Consider the following 23,044-nt stretch of genomic DNA (forward strand, 5'->3'; position numbering starts at 1 on the left):
GAGGTTTGGCATCTTCAGCTGTGTCCTGGTGTCCCCCCAAATTGGAGGGGCTGTAGTGCCTATCCTCCACTGTCCCCCTACCCTTTCACACATCCCCCCTCAGCCCCCTCCCTGCTGCTTCTGCCCCCTCAAAATGGGACTGGGACAGGGACAAGCCCCCTGCTCCTGGTGCTGCTCCTGCTGTGCCCCAGTGGCCCGGGGGCTGGGGCACCCGCCTGTGTCCTGGGAGGGAAGGGAAGAAAATAGGGAGAGGAGAGAAAAAGAGAGAGGATAAAAGTAAAAGAGAGGGCAAAAGGGAAAAATGAAGGAGAGGAAAAGGAAAGGGAACAAATAGGAAAAAAAGGAGGAAAAAAAGAGAAGAAAAAAAAGAGGAAAGGAAGAGGAAAACGAAGAGAAGACAAAGAGGAGGAAAAGAAGAAAGAGGGGGAGAGGAAGGGGAGAGGAAGGGGAGAGGAAGGGGAGAGGAAGGGGAGAGGAAGGGGAGAGGAAGGGGAGAGGAAGGGGAGAGGAAGGGGAGAGGAAGGGGAGAGGAAGGGGAGAGGAAGGGGAGAGGAAGGGGAGAGGAAGGGGAGAGGAAGGGGAGAGAGAAAGGAAGGGGAGAGAGAGAGGAAGGAGAGAGAGAGAGGAAGGAGAGAGAGAGAGAGGAAGGAGAGAGAGAGAGGAAGGAGAGAGAGAGAGGAAGGGGAGAGGAAGGGGAGAGGAAGGGGAGAGAGAGAGGAAGGGGAAAGAGAGAAGAAGAGAAGAAGAAAAAAAGGGGAGAAGAAGAAGAGGAAGAGAAGAAAGGAGGAAAAGAGAAAAGAAGAAAACAGAAAAAGAGCAAAAGAGGAAAAAAAGAGACAAAGAGAAAGGAAGAAAAAATAAAGAAGATAAAAGAAAATGAGAAAAAGTCAGAAAAGAGCCCAAGAGAGAACAAGCAAAGGAAAAATGCAAAGAAAGGAAAGGGCCGAGGGGAAGGAAGGAAGAGACAGAGGAGCAGGAAGCAGGGCGGTGAGGAGGGGCAGCAGGTGCCAACGGGGCTGTCCCGGGAGGCACAGCGGGTGCCCCAGGGGGGTCCATCGGCCTCTGTGGGCACATCATCACGATATCCGTGGGGCTGACCGGTCGTTGGTGATGGTCCTGCGGAGACGGACCCCGCGCCGGATGGCCACCAGCATGTCTTCAGCCGGGGGGTCCATGGAGGCTGCTGGGGGCGGCGCAGGGGTCTCCTCGCTGGGGCCGGACCCTGCGAGGGCAGTGGGGAAGGGGAACTGGCCTTCACCCAGGGCATGTGCACCAGCCACCAGCTCGCCAATCTTCTCCACCAAGCTGTGCCGGTTGGCAGCCAACTGTTGGTCCTCCTCTTCCTCAGCAGAGAGGTGCTGGCCAGCCCCGGGGTAGACAGAGATCTCCATGGCCCCACCGCCCCAGGCGGTGTTGGGAAGGCTCAGCCTCTTGGGTGATGCTTTGGCAAAATCCAGGGGGTTCAGCGAGGGGTCGTTGGTGTAGAAGACGCACTCTTCGCTGCCCACCCGTGTGGGGCCGGTGTAGCCAGGGGAGTCGGGCACCATGGGGGTCTTCACAGGGACAATAGGGGGTCGAATGGGGATGGGGCCAGCGTTGGAGAGGGTACGCCGGACAGAGGGTTTGGTGGAGGGCGTGCGGCGGATGGTGGCCACCCCTGGGGTGGTGCCGGCTGGGAGGTTGGTGCCGCTGGGCAGCCCGGCAGTGGAGGCAGGACGCTTGGTCTGGATCATCCGCCGATAGTTCTGGGCGATGTTGCTGTTGCGAGGGATGGTGGAGGATTTGTCAAAGTCGCTCTGGGGATCACACTCCACATCGCCGTTCACTGAGTAGCAGTCGTAGTCAGAGCCTGGGGACGAGGCAGCGTGGCCAGTGTGGCCAGGCGGGTGGTGGCACTGCCAAGCCCACCCACCGTCTTCACAATGCAATCACAGTCAGTCCCAACTACCAACATCTCAACACAACCACAACCAAACTCGACTGCCATGAATTGCAACACAATCACTGCTTTTGTCCCAACCACTGCTGGCACAACATGCTGACCATCAAACCATCAGCATTGCAGGGCAACAACCATCAAACCCAACCATCATCAGCATCAAACCCAACCATCACCATCTCAGGGCAACCACAATCAAACCCAATCATCTGCACTGAGATCACAACCAAACCCAACTGTCACCATCGCAGTGCAATCGCAACCAGCTCCTGCTGCTGTCATCCTAACATGGTCACAAACAGCCATGATCATCACAACTGGCCACAACTATCTCCACGACATGGCTGTAGTCAAACCCAACCATCACCATCACAACCACCCCAACCGCTGCCATCACAACATAATCACAGCCAACCACCACATGCCCACAACCGGCTCAGCCATCACCATGCCACCCGATCCCTGTGGTTACTTGATTCCAACTGTCACCTCCACTGCCATCACCCACCATCTGCCACCGTCTCCACCTGTACTCAAATGCTGGGCAGAAACACGTCACCACAAACCATCACCCTGCTGTGATACTACCTGTTACTGCACTGCTTGGCACAACTGTAGCCATCAAGACCCAACTGACACCCAAATAACCAGGTGAAACTGCAGTTATGGTGTAGCATGATGCTTGTGCCACACACTGAACTTCACCCTCCCCCCTCCATTAAATCTTCACTCACCAGCCCCTGTGTGATGTGACCCACCCTGATGCCATGACACCCAGCACACACAGATGTACCCCAGGATCACCAAACCATGTGCTGTCCCCTTCCCCTCTCTGGGTGCCATTTTGGGTGGCCCTGGGTGCCCCTTGCTGGATACCTTGGGAAGGGATAGTGTCTTCAGAGCAGGACGGGGTTGTGGTCTGTGTGCTGTAGCCACTGGAGTACTGCAGCGAGTCCCGGCTGCTCTTCTGGTGCTCCAGGCTCAACCCCCGTGTCAAGACCATGGCCAGGTCACTGGCAGCAGGGGACACCTCCTCCCCATGCTGTGGGGACAAGGGGACACCATCAGCATCCTGGTTTCTCTCTTGGGAGCTCCCCAAAAGCCCACTGCCTCTGTGCTGTCCCCAGTGGAGCAGGTACCTTGGCAGCAATGGTAGCTGGGGACATCCGGGGTCTGGGAGCATCCTCACTAACAACGCCAGGGTACCCACCGGTGGGTAAGCTCATCTCGGCTTCCCGCAGGTGCTCCACGCGGTCCTTGCGCCGCTGTAGCGTTGGGACCACCGGCTGGTCATAGGGGCTAGCCTTGGACCAGTCCTGCAACAGCCAAGGCATGGGGTGATGCTGGTGAAACTGGGACTGGGAACCAAAAGTGGGGCAGGGCGGGAAGGGGCATACACCAATGTGTCCCCCCCAAGCCACGCGTGCTGCCCAGGATGCTCTGCCCCATGGGGGGGATCTGGAGACTGAACCCCACAAGGTGTGGTGGAGCAAGAACTAACCGAGGTGGGAGAGCTGCACTCGCTGACTGACTGGCAGGTTTCAGAGGCCTCTGAGGATGCTGAACTGGAGGACTTCTGTGTGCCAAGCGGTGATCAGAGTGGGAGAGAAGAGGTGGTTAGGAAGCACAGCCAGAGCCATGGCCCAGGTTAGAGAAGCACCCACAGCTTCCCCAGCCAAGGCCACCTCCCCTATGGCAGCAGAGCATGATCTGACCCAGCAGCAAGGCTGGGATGCTCAGCTCCAGCTCACGGCAAGCTCCATGGAGCCAGTGGTCATTTTGGTATCCCCAGGAAATCTTGCCAGGTTGAAGATGCCAGGTTAGAGCAGGCAGGCAGTGCTGGCAGTGCAAGGCAGCCAGGCGGCACAGCTAGCACCAGGGATTTGCAGTTCCCAAGGGTGCTGGGGGGCCCTGGAGTATCCTTGGCACTGGGGAGGATGCAGGATGATGGGAAGCTTTGCTCCATGCTGCCTGATGGGGGACTGGCAGAAACTGGGTATTAAGGGGCTGGGGAGAGAGGGAAATACCCTGCCCCCTCGGGGAATACCTGTGCACCATCCCTGGGGGTTGGGTCACAGATGGGGTTTCTCTGCAGTGTGGTCTGTTGCATCCCTAAGCAGGGCAAGCATCTCTGATATTCCCAATATTAATCTCCTGTGATGCCAGTGCAGCTGGAAACACGCCTGGGGTCCCATTACCTCCGCACCGGCCCCTTGTACTGCACCCAGCAGAAAGGAAAACGGAGGCACAGGGGTGGGCAGCTCTGACCCCCCTCCCGTACCTGGCTGGTGATGTCTGAGGGCATGGGGGAAGGTGGTTTGGAGTAAGCAGCATCCTGGGAGATGAAGCCAGAGTCGTGGGAGGAGACGCTGGAGAGGCGGGTGGTGGCTGTGGGCGGCTGCGCCAGGCTGCGGTAGCGATAGGTGGAACTGGGTGAGCAGGTCTGAGCCCCACTGGGCCATGCCACGCCACCCTTAGCACTGCTAACGCTGCTGGGAGAGCACCGCGAGGTCAGGGATATGCCAGTGCAGAGCACAAAGGAAGGAAAAGAGAATTTAAGACAGAGGTTCGGAAGTGGCAGGGTTCCCCAGCAGCAAACCCAGCACACTGCCCCCCACCCAACCTGGGGAAACTGAGGCACAGGGTCCTCATGGGGCATCCATTTCTCTTCTGGGGTTCCCCAGTGGCAGGGCACAGCTGGCAAGGTGACACGTTTGCTTCTGGACCCTCCCTGCTCAGCTCACATCATCCCCAAAACCCAGAGAATGGATGCCCCACAGTCACGACACCACACCCACATTCCTCCACTTTGGACAGATAGACACGTGGAGGTGGATATGCACTTCATGAACATCCCCAAAGGCCATACACATCATTACCCCCCTGGGGTTAACGAAGCGGGCTGGAGCCTGCCCCACCATACCTGCACATGCTGGACTTGCGGGAGCTGGAGCTGCTGGGTGAGGATGGGGGGGTCTGGTAGGACCAGCTGTAGTCAGAGCCCTTCAAGTCCTTGATCACCTGCAGGAAGGATAGGGTTTAAGCCTCTCAAAGATGCTCCCTCCTCACTGTCCCCCCGTCTCCCCACACTGACCTGCTCGCTGGCAGGGGGCAGCTTGTGGGGCTCGGCGGTGAGCACCACCAGGTCCTCAATGATACCCTGCAGATGGGTGATCTCTCCCAGCATGGTGAGCTCCCCATTCTGTGGCCACACAAGGGAGAGCTTCAGCACCCACTGGGCAGTAACACCCCCAACCAGCCCCTCCTGTACCCCTGTGCTCACCACCACAGGCTGCAGCAAGGTGATGAAGGTGCAGAAGCGACCCCGCTCCTCAATGAGGGCTTTGCGCACCGCCTGCTTCTCCGTCTCCTCCAGTAGCAGGTACATGTCATTGACATCCTGCAGCGCGTTGTCCAGCTGGGGCTGCAGGTCCCCCTTCCCTGCGAGATGTGGTACCATCAACGCCGGGCTCGTCTGGCACCCCCCAACCTGCTGGGGGCCCCATGGCCAAGCGAAGGACACCCCCAGGCCCAGCTGGGAGACATCACCCCATCCTCACATCCCAGTGGGTGCCACAGGTCCCCTTGTGCCCATATCCCAGGAGGGTTCAGGAGCACCCTCACTCCATGGTAGCCCCAGGGGGAGGCTCCTCTGTCACCCTGTCCCGTTCCCTGGTGCTTGAAACCAGGGGACCTGCTGAGGTGCCACCACAGTGGGCTGGCATCACTCTGGGATGTGGGTGGCAAGCTAAGCTAAAAGCAGGGCAGGGGGAGCACAGGGAGTGGATGGTGGGACAGACAGATGGATGGATGGACGGATGGAAGCAGACCCGGCCCCAAGGACACCAATGCGGGGAGCAGACGAGGAAGCAGAGAGGGGGCCGGAACAGGGGGGCAACGGTTCACTTACCAAGTAGCTCTACAGGAAGGATGTGGAGGGGAGGGAAGAGAGGAGACAGAGAAAATGTGTGAAAAGAGGCCAAGGGCCCCCATCTCTCCCCCAACCCCCCAGGCCATGCCAGCACCCCCTGTTCTGCAGGGGGGACAGCAGGACCCCTTAGTGCCCACCCCCAGCTGGCAGCCAGGGTGCTGCATCTGGGATGCCCACCCTGGCCTTGGGTGCTATGGAGGGGCTGGTGGGGGTACCCCCACCCCAGGAGGCCCCCCTCACCTTTGCGAGCCTTTTTCTGGAGCTTGAGAGTGTCGGAGGATTTCTTCTTGATCTCGTGGCGGGCTCGCTTGTATTCTGTGGGCACAGGGGGGCTGTCAGAGGGGAACCCCCTTGCTGACCAGACAGCCCCCCACCAGCATGGGTCCTACCTTTCGCGTGGTCCTTGTCCAGCTGGTTGGCAGTTTTCTTCCAGTCCTCAATCCTGTCCTGCAATGGGTTTATCAGGCTCTCCATGAGGGCGCTGGAGCAGAGAGAGAGAAGCAGAGAGTGTGGAAGAGCACTGGAGCTGGAGAGGGGGAACTGTGCCCCCTGTTCCAGGTCCAGCCAGCATCCAGCATGTCCTGAGGGAGGGCTGAGCCCGGCCAACTCATGTCACCCACGCCCCGGGCCCGCTTACTTGGTGAACTGCCGGAGCTTGGCCTCGATGCTGCGGTGCCGCATGCACATGCGGGTCAGCGCGGAGCCAATGTCCCTCGTGGCACCTGGGAAGACCGAAACACCGCTGATGAGGGGCAGGGGAGACCCCCACACCAGTCACAGACCAGCTTTAATACTGGAAGGAGGGTGGCTTGCAGTGGGGATGACCAGTGCTGGGATACACTGGGCTCTGGGGACACTTTGGGTTGGGGATGGCTTGCTTTCCCCCTCATAATCCACTAAATCAAAAAATCAGCATCCAATAAATGAAATGAAACATCCCATCCAGCAGCTTTGAAATGAAAACCTGCTCCTGGTTTTTCCTGGTTTGTCTCAAATTTGGCACTGGGGGAGTCAGGGAAGGTACCACTGCCAGACATGGAATGAGAAACTGGCTGGGAGCAAACAGCTCTGGGATCAGCTTCTGTCCCCAGCTCAGTGCCAGGCACCCAGCCGTGTTCCTCACCTCCAGGCACTATCCAGAACAGATAAAGAGGGAATCAGGGCTCCCCGGGAGGGATATTTGCTAGCGACTGAACGCAGGAGCATCCCTTTCAGGTGAAACCGCTGTTAACCCTGAGCCTAGGGATGGCCACATGGTGGCAGTGCTGCTGCCAAATCCCAGGGAAAGCTGCAATCCAAACCCGTGGGTGCAAATAGAGGAGTGGTGTTTTGCCTTTCTCTGACCCCGAAAACTTCCAGAGATATGTCCCATCCTTTGCAGTTTTGGGCACCCCCGAGTCTACGGGAATAGGGAAGCCCACGGGCTAAGGGCCCTCTCGTGTGCTGGGATGTTCTAAGACAGGTCTTAATGCTCTTATCCCGGCTCCTGCTGCTCCTAATCCGATTCTTCCACGTGCTGCCCGTCACATGTGAGGCTTCCAGCCCTGCCTCAGTTTCCCCACGCCAACGCTCTGCCTCCTACACCTCCAAAAATAGCAGGGATGTCCCAGAGATGCCACCACCCAGTGCAGCACTACAGGGTGGCTCCATGACACTGTCCCCAGCATCCCCCACTGTGTCTCCCCCTTGCTGTCAGTGCCTGGGCTGGAAGGGAGCTGGGGAGCCCTAATCGCCCCAGTGCAGTAGGCTAGTGGGTTTGGAGGCAAAGCTGATCCCAGCTCAAGCTGCTGCCTCCTCCTCCTCCTCCTCGCACAGCTCCAGATGGCCTGGATGCCGCCAGTCTGCAAACCAGCCCGGGACCATCTGCTTGGCAGAAGCCAAACGGTGGGAAGTGGCTCCTCATTGTCAGCACTCACCTGGAGAGGGCGCAGGGGTCCAGCCCCCCACCCCATAGAGCATGGGGGCCTGCCTGCATCCTCAGCTCTTCACATCACCTCCCTGGTGGGCTGGGGTTTCTCCCTGAAGCAGTGGGCTCCTACATCTCCCTCCATACAACTCCCCTTCCCTGGAGCAGCCAGAACCATCCCCCCAACCCGCCTGGTGACAAAGGGACACCAGAAGCGTGGCCCAGTCCTGGGTGCATCCCCAAGGGGCAGAGAGGGGTGCAGGGGACCATGGCGTGGCACTGTGCCACCCCAAATCTCCCCGAGCAAAACAGTCCCACTAGAAGATACAGCTAAATCGCCCATGGGCCAGATTCAGCTGCAGCCCATCCTTCCCACCCTGCTTCCTAGAGGGTGCTCCTCCTCATATGGAGACAGGCTGGACATGTCTCCATGGATAGTGGAGCTGCTGCTTGAAGCACACCCAACCCACATGGGCAGGGGACCCCCTATGGGGGACACTCCTCACGCATCCCCCTGTCCAGCCAAGCTGGTGGGACACCCACCCCATGGCAGGAGGACCCTACCTCGGGTGTTGGTGGCCATGTCAGCCACTTTCTGGAAGGCATCCAGGAAGGCAACTGCGGCCAGCACTGTGGTCCTGGGAGGAGAGAGCAAGGGGGGAGCTCAGCAGGTGCTGGGCACATCAAGACATGCCCATAGGGATGGGGGGACTCCGTGTCCCGTGTCCTCCCCAGTCACTTACCTGAGCTGGGAGTGCAGCTTGGTGGCCTTCGAATTGAAGTCCTCCCAGATGGGGTAGGAGCTCTGCAAGGAGGGAAGGTGACAGTGGGAGTTGGAGCCTCTTACCCTCCTGAACCTCTTTACCTTCACCATTATAGAGAGATGGGCTGTGCCTGGCTAGGTGTAGCTTCTCTGATGGCTAATAAAGGCTGAGCACAACCCTTTTCCCTTTCTGTGTTCTTCCCTTTCCAGTCTGGCCATGGACATTGTGGAGACCACGGAGACCTCAGGATTTTGGGTGATCTGTTCCTCAAAAGGGTCAAGGCAGCTTATGGGTTTGGAAATTTGGGGGGAGGACAGGAGCTGGTACACAGGCAAGATCTGAGACCCTGGCCAGGCCCAGAGCAGAGCCCTCCAGCACCTTGGCCTCACCCAAAGCAGTGATGGCCACAATAACCATCAGGGAGGGCTCAAGCCCCACAGTCGGTAGCCCCAGTCCCTGGCACCCTGAGCTCATGAGGACCAATGGGGCAGGAGGGGAGCTCTGGGGTCCCCCTGAATGGGCAGTTTTGTGGGAACAGGTCACAGGTGCTGGGGAGCCCACCCTAGTGCTGTCCTGGTGTGGCAATCCTGGCCAGGCCATCCTAATGCCATCACTGTGAGGCCACCCCAGCAAGACCAGTCCCAGTGCCTCTGAGGCAAGGCCATCCCAGGACTGTCCACTGCCACCATCTCAGCAAGGCCATCTCCGTGCTGTCCCAGCGAGGCCAGTCCCAGTAAGATCAATCCCAGCGGTGTCTTGGAGATGCAAGCCCCAGCAAGACCATCCTGGTGCCATCCCAGTGAGGCCAGTCCCTGTAAAGCCAGCTCCAGTGCCATCCCAGCAAGGCTAATCCTGGTGCTGCCATATGGAGAGGCCACCATAGTGCCATCATCCTAGTGAGGCCAGTCAGTGTGGTTCTGGTGAGGTTAATCCTGGTGCTGTCTTGGCGATGCCATCCCAGTGCCAGTCCTGGTGCCAACATCCCACTGAGGCCATCCTGATGCCATCCCGGCGAGTCATGTCCTAGTGTTGCCATCCCAGTGAGGTCTGTCCTGGAGCCACCATCTGGCCAAGGCCACGCTGGTGCTGCCATCCTAGCGAGGTCAGTCCTGGTGCTGTCATGGCAGTGCCACCATCCTGGTTTCTCCCCAGTGCCACCACCTGATGACCGTGGTGGGGACTTCAAAAGTCCTTGGTGCAGCCACCAGAGCTGGCTTTGCAGGATGTGGGTGACCACACACCCCCATGAGCCCAGCTTGGGGGCACCACCGGGACAGAGTGCATCAAAAGGGGCATGGGACCAGCTCAGGCTTGGTTTTTGGGGACCACAAAAAAAAACCATTTCTTCATGAGTCAGTGAAGAAGGGGGCTGAAGAAGCCACTTCATGTGCCACTTGTGGCACTGCCTGGCTCAGCTGTGAGTCCCCAGGACTGCCACCATTCCAGGGCCACCAGCCCCTGGTCATCCTGGGCAGGGTGAGCGGAGGGTCACCCCTAATGCAGGTACAGGTTGTGATATCCCCAGTACCCTGTGATGTTGAGTGGGAGGAGGATGGGGATGAGGACAACAGGAACAAGGTCATGCCAAGGTCACAAAAGGATGCTAAGCTTGCTGGAAGAGTGACAAGAACTAAGGCAGCTTGGGGAGCGCCACCCAGCTTCTCTGCCTGAGCCATCCCCAGCGCAGGCCGACAGGTGCTGAAAAAGCCACTGGCCACCAAAATAAGGTCCCTTTGCCCTCGTATCCAGTGCAACAGGACCGACCACGGAATCTCAACATGCTGCTCAGTGACATCAGCTCTTTAGGTAGGGGGTTCTTCCCCATCCCACAGCGCCTGTACCAGGGCACACATGTGGCTGCGAGATGGAGACAGTGTACCCCTAGGTGCCACCAGCACTCAGCCAGTGGCACCTAAGGGTTCTTTTATTCTTTTTCATTGCTTTTCTTTCATCTTGCCCACCGACAAATGGTGTGGAAATGAATCCAGCCTGGTTTCCTCCTGCATGCCGGTTAGGGGCTCGTGGCACAATCACCCAACCACATCCCAATGGGGCCGGGCACGTCACTGCATGACACTGGCAACAGCTCCAGGTAGGCTCATCCCCTCCACAGCCCCAGCAGGAGAATGGGGAAACTGAGGCACGGGCTTCCTCTGCTCCCCCCTGGCGCTGTGGGGCTCATGTGGGATGAAGGCATTTGGAGGGGCTGAGCACCCCAGCACCTTGCCCACCAGCAACCCAGGGTGAGGCAGGACTTCCTCTCTCAAGGGCTTTTCTCCTAGCCCTGATCCATGGTCCAGCCCCGTGGAGCCACGGCTGTCCCTCTAAGGGGTTAATCTCCTTCTCAGTGAGGCTTTAATGTTTTTTATCATCCCCCCCCTCCTCTGCTTTGGCAATGACAGCATTGTCTGGACTGGGCTGCATCGAGAAGAGAGGAAGAGGAGGAGGAGGAGAAGGAAGAGAGCTTTTGCATCCCCCAAAATGACTGGGGCCATACCCCGCTGCTGGGGCTGGCAGCATGAATTTCAGCCCCCCCCCCCCCCCCCCCCCCCCGATGAAACCCTGCTGGTCTCTCCTCCCAGCTCATCCCCCAGGCAAAAATCCCCCCCCGCCCCCCCCCCCCCCCGCCTTGCATTTATTATTTATTTTCCTTTTGGACATGAAAAATAAACAAAAAAAAGGCTCTCTTGAAACCTGGCCCCATCCTGCTCCCACGGAGGTTGGAGGCGACATCCCCTCCCCGGGTGGGAAAGGAGATGGAGCAGCCAAGGGACCTTTTTGTTCCACTGGTGCAAACCCCAGTGGGTCCTGCAGGAATCCAAGCTGGGGAGCAGGAACAACACAATGCCTGATGTAGGGCAGCAGTACCCGGCATGGGGAAGCAGTGCCTGGTCTGATAGCCGACACAGCAGCCCCATACCCAGGGATGGATACAGAGTCGAGATTCCCGACATGAGGCTTTGGTATGCAGGGACGGATACGCGGCTGCAATGCCCAGCATGGGGCCTGATGCCGAGGGCAAGGCCCCGATGCTCAGTATGGGGCTGATGTGGGGCTCTGGCCTGACACCCAATGTGGGGCTCAAACACCCGATAATGGATACAAGGCTGATGAGGGGCTGCCATTCCCAGCACGGCGCTCTGATACCCGGTGATGGACACGGGGCTGATGTGGAGCTGCGGTCCTCAGCACGGGCTCCGATGCCCACTGTGGGGCGCGGATGCCCAGCGTGGGGCTGACGTAGGGCTCCAGAACACCCAGAGCCAGGCTCCGACACCCGATGTGTGGCTGCTGTGGGGCTCCGATGTCCAACCCTGGTCCGCGACCCCCAGCTCGGTGCTGCAGAGCCGGGGGAAGGCGTTGGGGGGCGCGGGGGGAGCGTTGTCACGGAACGGGGCGGCGGAGGAGGGGGGGGGGTCCATACCTTCATGTCATTGATGATAGCTTGGAAGAGGCCGCCGAGGGCTCCGCACTCCTTCTCAGCCGTCTCCATCTCGCTGCGGCAGCCCGGGGCGGGCGGCGCCGCCGGGGGAGGCCGCGACCGCGGGCCAGGCTCAGCGGCGGCGGGGGGCGGGCCGCACCCGGGCGGCGGCGGGGCGGAACGGCGGCTGCGGGGGGGGGTCCGGGCGGGGCGCGGCGCGGAGCATCGCCGCCCTCCGCCTAGGGGCTGAGCGAGGCCGCCGCCCGCCCTGGGCCACCCCCCGGGCGGCCGCGGAGCGGGAGCAGGAGCGGAACGGGAGCAGGGAGCGGGGAAGCGGCGCCCCCGGGGCGGTGGCGGCGGGGGTGGAGCGGGGCGGGCTCTGCGCGGCACATGCGCTGCCCGACGCGGGGCCGGGGGTTGCGGAGGCTGCGGGGAGCGGGGTGGGGTGGATGCTCGAGGGAAGTCCGAGGGATGCTCGGGAGTCTGGTGCTCCGGGGGACTCCTGGGGGAGCCCCGAGGGATGTTTGCGGGTGGTGTGCCCGGGGTGCAATGCAGGGCAGCAGGGGAAGCCCAAGGGATGTTTTCGGGGGTGCCGAGTGGGGAGCTTGAGAGCCCCGACGTGCCTTTGGGGATGCTGGGCCTGGGTGAGCATCAGTACCGCTATGGGATGCTCGGGGCTCTGTTCAAGCTCTTGCCAAGGGCCGTTTGACCCCCACGGTCTTCCCTACCCTGGGGAAGGCACATGCCCAGGTGTGCTGTGGGCAAATGGCTTGGGGCACACTGCAGTTTAACACAATGGGGTGATTACAGGCACCTCTGAAACATCTTGGGTACTCCATCACCAAGGAGTGGGAAACGTGGCCTGGCAGCACACCTCCTGGGACTGGGGTGTCAGGCTGAGCCCCGAAAGACTTCACTGCACCTCACAGTGAAACAATGCTCATCTGTGGCTACAGGCTCAGCCCAAGCCACCTATTTCTCCTCCAGCTGGAAAAAGGCCCAACCCACTGCCAGCAATGCCCTGGCAGCCTCACACTGCTCTGGCCAGCACTGGTCAAGAGCCACCCATACAGAAATGATTATGGCTCTGCACTCTGGCAGCTGGCTGGAATTTCTCCCCATAAACCCTATCCCTCAGCATGAAAAGAGGCTGCTCAGCAGCCATGAACCCGGCAGCAGCAATGGGCCGGCAGCAGCCCCGACCCACAACAGCAGCAAGCTGGCAGTGGGTGGGGCCACGCCATGGGGACACCCCAATGGCACCCTAAGCAGTTGGTGGGCTTCAGAAGCCACCACTCACCCATCCTGAAGGCCTGGCTGTTAAAATTAACCCGCCTTGACCAGGTTTGGAAAGCCCTCTCCTGGGAATGACAGGAATGTCTTTATCCTGGCCAAACCAGCGCCGGTGCAGGGCTGTTTGAAGAACTCGCTGCCAGAGCCCGGCTCTGCTGTAAACAGGCCAGGAGCCATAAAAACTCCATAAATTCTGCCAATGCCCCCCTTTCCCTGGGACCAGGTGAGACACTGAAACACACCAGGGATGCACTGGTGACGCCCCCCCCCCCCAACAGAGCATCCTGACACGTGCCGGTCCCTCAGTGCTGTGAGACAGCATGAAGGCAGCCAGGAAAATGCTGTCACCACATTGTGGTTTCGTGACCATGGCCTGGAAGAATTTCGGCAGTGGTTTCTTTTTCCTGCTGGGAAGAGGAGAAGGTGGAGAAGCCCAGCTCGCTTGCGAGCCAACATGGCAGGGCTAGGCCAGCCCAGGGCACAGGGTCAAGCAACATGCTCCATGCCTCCCAGTTGGAGCAGATCCATGATGGGGAGCCCAGTTCGGCATTGCTCGTTTATTTGATCATGGGGAGCTTAATGTAGGAACAATGAATCAAGTCTTGGGCTGGGTGCAGTGGGGGTCACTGCTGCTCCCTGGGAGTTAAGGCTGTGCAGTCATCTGTGCCAAGAGCTGGGGAGGTGGGGAGGCTGCATGATACACGAAGGGGACCAAGTGCCACACACAGGATGCGCCAGCAGCCACCAGCACTGCCTCGGATCAGGAAGGTGGAAGTTGGGCTGGCAAGAGGTGGCCGGTGGCCCCTTGTGATGACTTTCCAGGGCAAGAGGCCAGGGCTTGCTCCCGTCTTCCCTTCCTTTTCCTCTGGTCTTGCTGGCAGGAGGCTGGGTGCTCAGCTGACAGTCACAGGGAAGGCATTAGCAAAGCAAAGGGGAGTTTCCTCCTACTGCATGAGATGAGGTGCTTTCCCCTGACCCTCTCCTGCTGCAGCCCATCCCCACATCCCTGTGCCACTTATGGGAGAAGCTGGGCACAGCCTGAATGTCCCCCATAATCCACACACACAGCAGGTAGGAAAGCCAGCCCCGTGCTGAGTGCTTGCCCATCTCCCTCTGCCATTAAACCCACCATATCCTCCAGTGCCCAGCAACTGGTATCCCTGTCCCCTGATCTGTATCCCCTGGTCCCTGCTCCAATCCCTCTGAGCATCCCTGTGGCTGTGGCAGGGATGCTCAGAGGACCATCCGCCGGTCCAACTGCTCTGCCCGCCCAGCTCGCTGGTGTCGTGCTTCTAGGTGCTTGTTTTGGACCTTCTCAAAGTGTTGCAGCAGCTCTGTGTAGTTGATGTTGGACACGGATGTCCCCCTGAGGCCAGTGGTTGCTTTGGTGCTGTCCCTGTGGGGAGGAAGAAGTGTAAGGGTGAGAAGAGGTAGGAGGTTCCTGCACCCAGGCAGTACCAAGGGCTTGTCCTGAAAAAGCTGAGCCCAGCACAATCCAGTAATGCTGGTGCCGTACAGAACACTCCCAAAGACCTATTTCCCTTCCCTAAATGCATGAGATGGAGCCCAAGAGGTCCTGGGACACGAGAGAGGAGACAAAGGACCCTCAGGGGATGTTTAACCACTCCAACACAGATGCTGTCCTAACCCATTCCATCTGAAAACAGCAAGGCTGGTCCAAAAGGATGCCAGAGCCATGACCCTCAGTTTCCCTGCCTGGTTTTGTAAGCAAGCAAAAAATATCCCTGTGTTATGGCACAGAGAAGAGCTGGTGGCAGCAGGGATAGCCTCTGGGGATGAGCACCCATGGCTGGAGCGCTGGGGAGCTCCATCCGTGGATGGTCATCCCCAAAAGCTGTCCCCAACACAAAGGGTAGGGGGTGACCAGCCATGAGATGCCCATCAGGGGTCACAGAGGAGCCCATGGACAGAGGACAGGCAGCTCTTGAGGCCCTGGTGTCCCCTTTGGGGAGGGGGCAGCTGGAGCTGGCCTGCTATGAAAGCTGGCTTCAGTGTTTGAAGGAATGTAGGTCAGAGTTAATCAGATGCTCAGGCCGTCTGACAGCTTTGGTTGCTCAAAAACCCCCACTGATGGCAGCTGGAGCAGAGAAAAGTGGGAGGAAGAAGTACATGCAGCTCCTTCCCCACCCCTCCAGTTAAAAACCAGTGCTGGGTGGCGAGTACAAACTCGGCGCCTGAGGCCATGAGGGATAAAAGGCGGCACAGGGAAGCAGTTAAAAGCCAAGGAGTTGTGGCAGTGGGGGCTTAATTCAGGAACCTACCTATCTTTTTGTTCCCAGGGCTTTGCAACGGCTTTAATATGCACACCCTTTAGCTTATTATCTAAGGGATGGAGAGCAAATCCCACCACTGGTGTCCTAAGAGCTGAGTAGCAGCATCCCTGGGCACAGAGCATGAGGATTTTGGCTGGTCCCCAGGGAGATGCTGCCTTTGCACATCGCTGCTGGTGGCTTCCCAAAGGCCAGGTATGGGGAGGGAGACGAAAAGGTGTCTCCCTTTTGGGTGCTGCAAATGCTGTCTGGGCTGTGAAGGGGATGCTTTGGGAGCGCTCTGCGTTGCTGGAGTCTCTCTCCATAAACCTCCTTCCTGGCTCTGCTCGTTTCCATAGCGACTCCACAAGTGAAATTTTCCATCCTGTATGCCAAATGCCTGTGGATGAGGCACAGCCCTCCCAAGGTTACCAAATATAGACACAACCCCCCCCAGCCACAGGCCACAGAGCAGCCATGGATGCAAAGGAGCCGGGGGGCGAAAGCTGGAGCCCAGGATCACAGGGATGCTCAGCTGCTGGAGGGGGGGGACACACAGAGCTGGTCTGACCTTGGTGCTGATGCTGGGGGTCCAGCCCCATGGCACTTACATCTGCAAGAGCTCGGGGTTGGGCACACACTGCAGGCGGTGAGAGAGGAGCTGGAAGGCGCTGCTCTGGGGCAGCAGCATGAGCAAGCCATAGAGAGCCTTGATCAGGTAGGGGTTCTTCTTCACGTCCAGCATCTGCAGGCGGAGGTCTGGAAGAGGAGAGGAAGAGGATGGGCAGGCAGGTAAAATGCTTTTCATCTCCAGCCCCAATAGCAGGTTCCTTCTGACCCCCCTGATGGTCCTGGGGAGGCCACAAGCCAGCTGACATAAGGGGCACTTGCATGCAGCCTCTTCTCTTCCATTAACTCACAATCTTTGCGTCCTTCATAGGCCAGAAGCCCCTCTCCTTGCCACAGCCCCCAGCTGCCAGCTGGGGAAGGGGACAGCAGCTCCCCAGTCTCCCATCCCTGCTACTGCCCACGCTTGACACTGCCCATGCTGCCTGCCTGAGGGCACACATATCTGCAACATGAGATTGCTCCTCAGCTTCTGCAGAATGAGCAGAAATCCCACACTGGAGCATTACACACCAGAAGGGCTGGGTGACACCCTCCCAGGGATGCTCTTGAGCAGAAGGGATCATCTCCACTCAACCCTGATGGTTACATGTGTTGGGCCTTGGTGTTGCTCAGCAGGGTGGAAACCACCCTCCCCCTCTATCCTTCCTGCTGCTTATGGGCGGAAGGGTCTTCTGGAGCCCTGCAGACAGCCAAGGTCCCACCTGGGGCAGGCCAGGGGACTGGGTGAGAGATCGCTGCCCCAGCATCTCACCTCAGACTTCCCACTAGCACCTGTGGCGACTCCCAGCAAAGGGAGCCATGCCAGGGATGCTGCTCTATGCAGCTCAGGTCTGTCACCTACCCTGAGATTTGGAGGATAAGGTGCATGGGGAACCCTCAAGGAATAACCTGGGGCAATGGAAAGCCACCACAGACATGTGTGTGCCTTACACGGTAGGAAATTAATCTTCAGGATGAACACAGGGTACCATGGAAGAGAACCTGACTGACGGTCAGCCCAGGTCTCTATTGCCTAGCTGCTCTTAACCCTCTTACCCTAGATATTCTCCAGCCCTAAACCTATACAGGTCCCCCTTCAAAAAAAGCCCTTTCCAGGACATTTCCCAGCACATTCAGTTCCCAGCTCCCCCCTCAGGGAAAAGGAGCCCAGAAGCAGCCAAATGCCATCACAGGAAATCCCTGTGGCCACTGGTCACCCTGCCACAGCCCCTGGCACCATCCTGGCTCCCAGCTACATCCTCAAGCCCCTGGCGGCAGTACCCACATTGCTGAGGGGGCAGAGCTGAAGAGAGAGCAAGCTTTGTGTTTTTATGGCTTAATTCTCTATTTCCAGAAAAACTCCACCTTTTTCTTGCTAAGGGCCCTGGCAGCATGCATGATGGCACCAAGGGTGGCTGGCACACATGGCTCCCCTCACCTGACATCCTACCCCCCCCCCCCCCAAGATGTTCAGCCTGATCCAGGCTCTCCCCATCCTTCCCTCATCCCTTTCGTGCTAACACCACTTGCTCCCATAGCCTATATCTGGGGGCAAGGTGCACCCCCTTGTCCATGGTAAGCAGCTCCAGTGCTGGACAAAGCTCCCAGCAAGAAGTCTCATAACTTCTGCTCTATTTATTCATGCTGCCGCTTGCGATGGAGGAGCAGGGAGGGGGGGGACGTGCCTGGGTGGGGGAGCACCAAGCACCATCCTTTCCCACATGGCTTTTCATCCTTACATGTGAATATGGGGCACTCAATGAGTTGCACCAGCTTGTCCACCTCGGTGAGGAAATCCACAGTGATATCCAGATCCCCACTGGATGGGGCTGTTAAGGATGTTACCTTGGGAAAAGGTGGCCCAGTGGCAGCAGATGGCTCGCCCCGGGTGATGCCAAATGCTCCCTGTATCCACAGCTCCTGCAGGACAGGACTTGCATGCAGGCAGGGCTGGAAGTTCTGTAGGGTGGCCAGGCGATGGTGGAAGGAAACAGGAGGAGCAGGAAGAGATGGAGGAAATGGCAGACTGCCCCAAATCCTGGCAGCTTGCCTAGCCAGAGAGCAGGCAAGAAGATGGTGCAAGTGAGGATTCCTGCTTTTACCTCCTGACCTGCAGGAGAAACATTTTGGGAAGGGAACCTGAGTGTGTTATTAAGCTTTATGGTATGGAAAGCTAACCTAGTGAGCTTTGGCATTGCTGGCATGTGAAAACAGTAATTCTGCTGCAGGCAGATGGTGAGGTCACCATGAACCACATCATGCCAGGCACTGCCAGCTCCTCTGCAGGCCAGGAGGTCAAAGCCTTTGTCTTCCTGGGAGGAAGAGGATGCTGAGGAGCCTCCCCTCACAGGCAGGGGAAGGTCAAGGCTCAGCCAGAACACGCTTTCCTCTTTTCACACCACACGAAAGAAGAACAACAAAAGGGGAAGGGAGCTGGAGAGCGCCCAGCACAGGCTGCCCTGCCCTTGCATGGTGGGGACACCACCCTGGTAATGATGGGATGTGGGAGGAGGCTGAGGTGGCCTGCAGGGTGACCTTGGTGGCCACAGAGGGACCAAAGGGCCAGCCCAGCTACTGGCCTCACAGAAAACCCCCAAAGGATACAATTTCTGGATGAGGTCGTAGGCATGCTTGTAGTTCTGGGTGAGGAAGCAGAGGGACACGGTTGTCACGGGGTTGTGACACCAGGACCGGTACAGGCAGCAGAAGAGGTTACAGCTTTCCTAGGAACAGAGGGAGTCATTGGGGTTCAGTCACCAGCAAGGACGTGGCATGGAGAGCCCCAGGACCCTGACATCAGCCTGCTGCATGGCAAGTGCCACTGGCGTTTGAAGGGATGTTTCTGGACTCACCAAGTCCATCTGGTACTGTTACGGGCCCAGCAGCCTCAGGAGACGGAAACCAGAAATGTTTGGGGGATGGCACCACAAGATGAGGGGCTGGAGGATGGTGGCTGTCCCACCCAAGGGGACACCACTGCATTACTGGCCTTCAGCATGAGAAAGAGAAGTCTTCCTCCATCTCCTGCCTTGCTTGGATGTGGCCAATGCTGGTGGCAGCTGCTAGGCAAATGTTGCGGGCATGGTCCCATCAGGGACAGCTGAGGGACCAGAGCCCTCCTCCCACTGTCACCTGTCCCCGGGCCTGTGTAGGGATGGAGGGAGGAAGGTGGCAGCTGCTCAACGGCTTGGGGAGCACATTCCCATCCCAGGGGAGAAAGCAAGAATCGGGCACATCCTCCAAGCCCCACTCAACTCCTGAAAGGTGGGAGAATTAAGGGGCTGCCCTGGGACCTGCCAGATACGTCCCCAGGTGCCTGCCACCCCCAGTGCGTCCTGCCCAGCAGCTGAGCTTGCTCCTGCTGCCCATACCGGGGTCTTCAATTCCTTCAGTTGGTTCCTCAGCTGGAAGAGCTCAGAGGATGTCAGCAGGATTGTGTTCAGGGTGTGGACCATGGTAGAGGCAAACTTGAGGTCTTCTTCCCGAAGGAGTATGTCTGCCATGGAATGGAAGATGTTTTCTGCGTTCAAAAGTAGACAGAGCTGCCTGTGTATCCCAGAGGAGAGAAACCAAGGGGGAAGGATGGTTAATGAGCACAGCAGAGACCCTGACCTGAGCTTGCACATCATTCCCTTCCTCCAGAAAGGAACAGGGGTGAGATATACAGGTTGGGTGAATGCAGAGGCACCAGAAGGGTGATGTGGGGCAATATCAGGTTCTGCATATGGAGGTTGCAGACCTTCACACCAGGAAAAGGCCAAAACCCAATAGTTGGGCTAAGACACATCCCTGGTCAGGCTGTGTGGGGACCCTTCTGGCACCAACCCACCACCATGGCTTCTTGCCACCTCAAGCCTCTCAGTGACCTGCATAATTGTTTTCACCACCACTTTCTACTCAGACAACTGCATGGAGCATGGTTACAGATGGCATGTGTTGGCCCAGTCACATCAGTATCCACAGGACACCAGGGAACTGGTATAAAGTGAGGGAGGCCACCAGGACACAGCAACCTCTCCCAGTGTCATGCCACCCAGGAGTCCTGGAGCCAGAGCCTGTCTTTCCCTCTACATCCCCCTTTCTCCCAGTAACCTGCCCTGTTGCTTCTTGAACACCTCCATGCTCCAGCTCCCCAGAGATCCAGTGCTGAGGGGCTCTGCAGCTCCAGCCAGAAGCTGGAAGAAGCCCCTGCTCCGCTCTCCCCAAAATACTGCATAGCTGGCACCACAGCACATGTTGATGTGCCTGGACAGGCCCAGTGGGTCACAGCAGGAATGTCCTGCTTAGCAAACCCTGAGGCATTCCAAGGTTTTCAACAATTTAGACCAGAAACCAAAAATCAGATTTTTTTCCTTCCATGTTTGTTTGGGTTTGGGGATTTCCTGTTTTTCTCCAGGCTCCTGCCTTCTTGGGCAGTTTCTCTAGAGACATCTGAAATGCTGCCCAGTGCTAGCTCAGCTCTCCAGTGCCTGCACCAGGGAGATCTGTAAGAGCTCACCCTGTTTCCCAGCTTCTCCTGAAATTGGGATGTTCCCTGGGTCCGTACATCTTCCCTATAGGCTGACAGGGAACTCTGCCACTGGGGGAGAGGCTGGCATCCCCCTGAGCTCCTCTTCTTTCCCCCAACCACTACCAAGCACCATCACCCACCAGGTAATCTCAGCTGGCAACTAAATCCCCCCTGGAGGCATCTCAGAAGGGTTTAGGAGGGAAAAGAAGGAGTATCTGCTTTGGAGGCTAGGTGAGAGGTGTTGGATAGCTGCCTGGTTAGGCCAGGAGGTGGGACACATCTGATCTACCCCCCCCCCCCCCCCCGAGATCACATATGCACCTCCTGGGGTGAGGAGGACGAAGGAGGCAAGTTTCCAGCCCCTGACCCAGTGGAGAAGGACTGGTGGAAGACTACACGGCTATAGTTAAGACATCAAAGACCCTAAAACCTGGTGTTTTAAGGATGCGGGAGGTGGATGGGGAATGAAGAAACGGATTTTCCTTCCTCAACAAATGGAGGAAGAACCCCCCCACCTCCTGACTTCCTCTCATCTCATCCAGCCAAGCAAACCATCCCCTCTTCACCCAACCCCAGCTCCTCTCCATCAGCAGCTCCTACATCCCGTGTAGCTGCCACCGGACAATGAGATGCTCTGTGAAGGCTTTTACATAACCGAGCCCAGCAATCACCCTGGACCCTGCTAAAAGGGAATGGGGCTGTGATAAATAAGCTCATTTATCCCAATTATTCTTACGTAACCGTCTGCATTCATGGGGATGAAAACACTTCCCCAATTTCTTGCTGCTTGGACACAGGGCTGGCTGGAAGAGGGACAGCGATGGGAAAGGGAAGCATTGAGGGAGGGATGGGGAAGGCAGAAGCATTTAGTCCAGCCTGATGAAGCCAAAAGCAAATCAATAGCTCAGCATTGCAGGCAGGATCTAGCCAGTGCCAGCTGCAGCAAAAAAGCCCAGCCTGGGCAGGTCAAAGTCCAGCCTAGGAGTGAGCTGGCTCCATCCCACTCTTCTCCAGTAAGAGGGGATAGCTGGATGCCTCATCCTTGCTGAGTTTCCTCCAGCAGCCATGCTGGACAATTGAACCATGAGGTGGGATGATTTACTGTGCCTGAAGAGTGGATGGGTCCTCCAGGGATAAACATTGGGATAGTTTTACCCCAACTGCTGGATGTGCCGGCACAGCTCTTCTGCTCGTGGTGTTTTACACCTTCCAGACAGAAAGGCAAAGAAAAGAGATCAAACAAGCTCAGACAAGCAAAAAATGGTTCTGGGGAGCGTTGAGGGCAATTTAGACACCACCAAAGCTACGCTTGTCCTCCCATGGCAAGGACACTGGTCAGGTTTCCCCTCTGCTACTCCTCCATGGAAAAGGAGGGCTTTTGCTTTCCATAAATAGGAGCTCTGACATTTGGCTGGCTAACGATGAGCAGGGGGCCGAATGTGAGCTGCTTTCTAATTTCAGGCCTGGTTTTGATTAGCAGGAAAGGGCTGGGATTGCTCCCCCTCCTTTCAGTGGCACTGGGAAACTGGAAACTGTCAGGATATAAAAGGAGCAGCTGTGGAGAGTCTGTCCCCCTGCTTCGAAGCTGTGTCACCCCCAGGGATGCTGACTCCCATGGGCACCATGTCTCCCCCTGGATCCCCCAGGCTCTGCAGAAACCACCAGCAGAATGAGTTTTCCTGTGCTCAGCAGCCTCCCCTGATGCAGGCAGAGACCCCAAACTCCCTCCTCAATGAAGCCCCTTGGTTGGCACACCCCAAAGTGGTCCCCAAAGGAGGAGACAACTGGTTGGCTATGCAGCTGCCCGGCCTCTGTGACAGCAGACAGCAGCTGAGCCCAACTGCTGGTGGGACTGAGGGGGGTTCCCCTGGAGCCTGGGAGGCTTTGAAGGCACGAGAGGAACGTGAGGCTGGCTGGGAGGAGGCAGGGACAGGTGGCTTCAAACTAATCAGGCAGCAGCCAGGATACTTGAGGAGGGGCTGCAGAAGGGGACAGGACCTCTTATATCTACACTCCAGACATACATATACACTCCATAAATCAACTACATACACCCCAGCTGTAAGACTCAGTCCCCCAGTTACCAATGAGGCTGGCTGTGGCCTGTCCGTCCATCCATCCACCCATCCATCCACCTGCCCGTGCTTTGACTTGACTGAGCCAGCTAATCCCCCCTGAGGCATAATCCCAGCGAGATGCTGCTCCCCAGGGTTCTCCCTGTATCCCCGTGGGTGACACGAGCATCCCCTTGCCCGTCCCCTTGCCCATGGGAATCAGTGAATCCCCAAAGACCTCCCAGTGTGGGAAAGGAGGAGAAGAAGCATCCCTGAGGAAGCAGAAGCCGCAGAGCATCAGTACAGTGCAGCATTGAGACGTTAGGCAGCCCTTGGCGCAGGCACAT

General features: G+C 58.0%; 2 protein-coding genes across 13 annotated transcripts in view; both read right to left on the reverse strand.

Moving 5' to 3' along the window:
- Nucleotides 1–855: 855 nt before the first annotated feature.
- MTSS2 (MTSS I-BAR domain containing 2) lies at nucleotides 856–12,128 on the reverse strand. 9 transcript variants are annotated; one of them, XM_062609295.1, is made up of 15 exons: nucleotides 11,965–12,127; nucleotides 8,520–8,581; nucleotides 8,341–8,414; nucleotides 6,508–6,592; nucleotides 6,260–6,351; nucleotides 6,111–6,185; nucleotides 5,850–5,858; nucleotides 5,223–5,380; nucleotides 5,034–5,141; nucleotides 4,863–4,960; nucleotides 4,221–4,347; nucleotides 3,441–3,515; nucleotides 3,079–3,255; nucleotides 2,816–2,981; nucleotides 856–1,849 (listed from the first exon to the last, which is right to left on the reverse strand). In XM_062609295.1, the coding sequence occupies exons 1-15, from the start codon at nucleotides 12,031–12,033 to the stop codon at nucleotides 1,077–1,079; spliced, it is 2,148 nt and encodes a 715-aa protein (XP_062465279.1). In that variant the 5' UTR covers nucleotides 12,034–12,127; the 3' UTR covers nucleotides 856–1,076. The 9 variants fall into 9 exon arrangements, with proteins under 9 accessions (XP_062465279.1, XP_062465274.1, XP_062465281.1 ...); XM_062609290.1 differs by having other exon boundaries at nucleotides 4,221–4,428; XM_062609289.1 differs by having other exon boundaries at nucleotides 857–1,849; nucleotides 4,221–4,431; nucleotides 11,965–12,126.
- A 1,668-nt stretch (nucleotides 12,129–13,796) lies between these two features.
- VAC14 (VAC14 component of PIKFYVE complex) overlaps nucleotides 13,797–23,044 on the reverse strand; it is a 62,950-nt gene continuing 53,702 nt past the window's right edge. For all 4 annotated transcript variants that reach the window (XM_062609287.1, XM_062609286.1, XM_062609284.1 and 1 more), the window contains 5 exons: nucleotides 19,505–19,679; nucleotides 18,738–18,856; nucleotides 17,873–17,952; nucleotides 16,136–16,283; nucleotides 13,797–14,650 (listed from right to left, as the gene is read on the reverse strand). In XM_062609287.1, coding sequence (XP_062465271.1) covers nucleotides 14,488–14,650; nucleotides 16,136–16,283; nucleotides 17,873–17,952; nucleotides 18,738–18,856; nucleotides 19,505–19,679 — 685 coding nt within the window. In that variant the 3' untranslated portion in view covers nucleotides 13,797–14,487. The remainder of the gene's footprint in view (nucleotides 14,651–16,135; nucleotides 16,284–17,872; nucleotides 17,953–18,737; nucleotides 18,857–19,504; nucleotides 19,680–23,044) is intronic.

Source organism: Pezoporus occidentalis, unplaced genomic scaffold, assembly GCF_034315485.1.
Source record: "Pezoporus occidentalis ecotype Australia unplaced genomic scaffold, CSIRO_AGI_Poc_V1 ctg135, whole genome shotgun sequence".
NCBI classification, from domain to species: domain Eukaryota; kingdom Metazoa; phylum Chordata; class Aves; order Psittaciformes; family Psittacidae; genus Pezoporus; species Pezoporus occidentalis.

Coding starts and splice junctions, on each gene's coding strand:
- MTSS2 (XM_062609289.1), bottom strand. CDS start 12,033: ATGGAGACGGCTGAGAAGGAGTGCGGAGCCCTCGGCGGCCTCTTCCAA. Junction 5,142..5,222: donor CCTTGCTGCAGCCTGTGGTG/GTGAGCACAGGG, acceptor GTGTGGCCACAG/AATGGGGAGCTCACCATGCT. Junction 2,982..3,078: donor CAGCTACCATTGCTGCCAAG/GTACCTGCTCCA, acceptor TTGTCCCCACAG/CATGGGGAGGAGGTGTCCCC.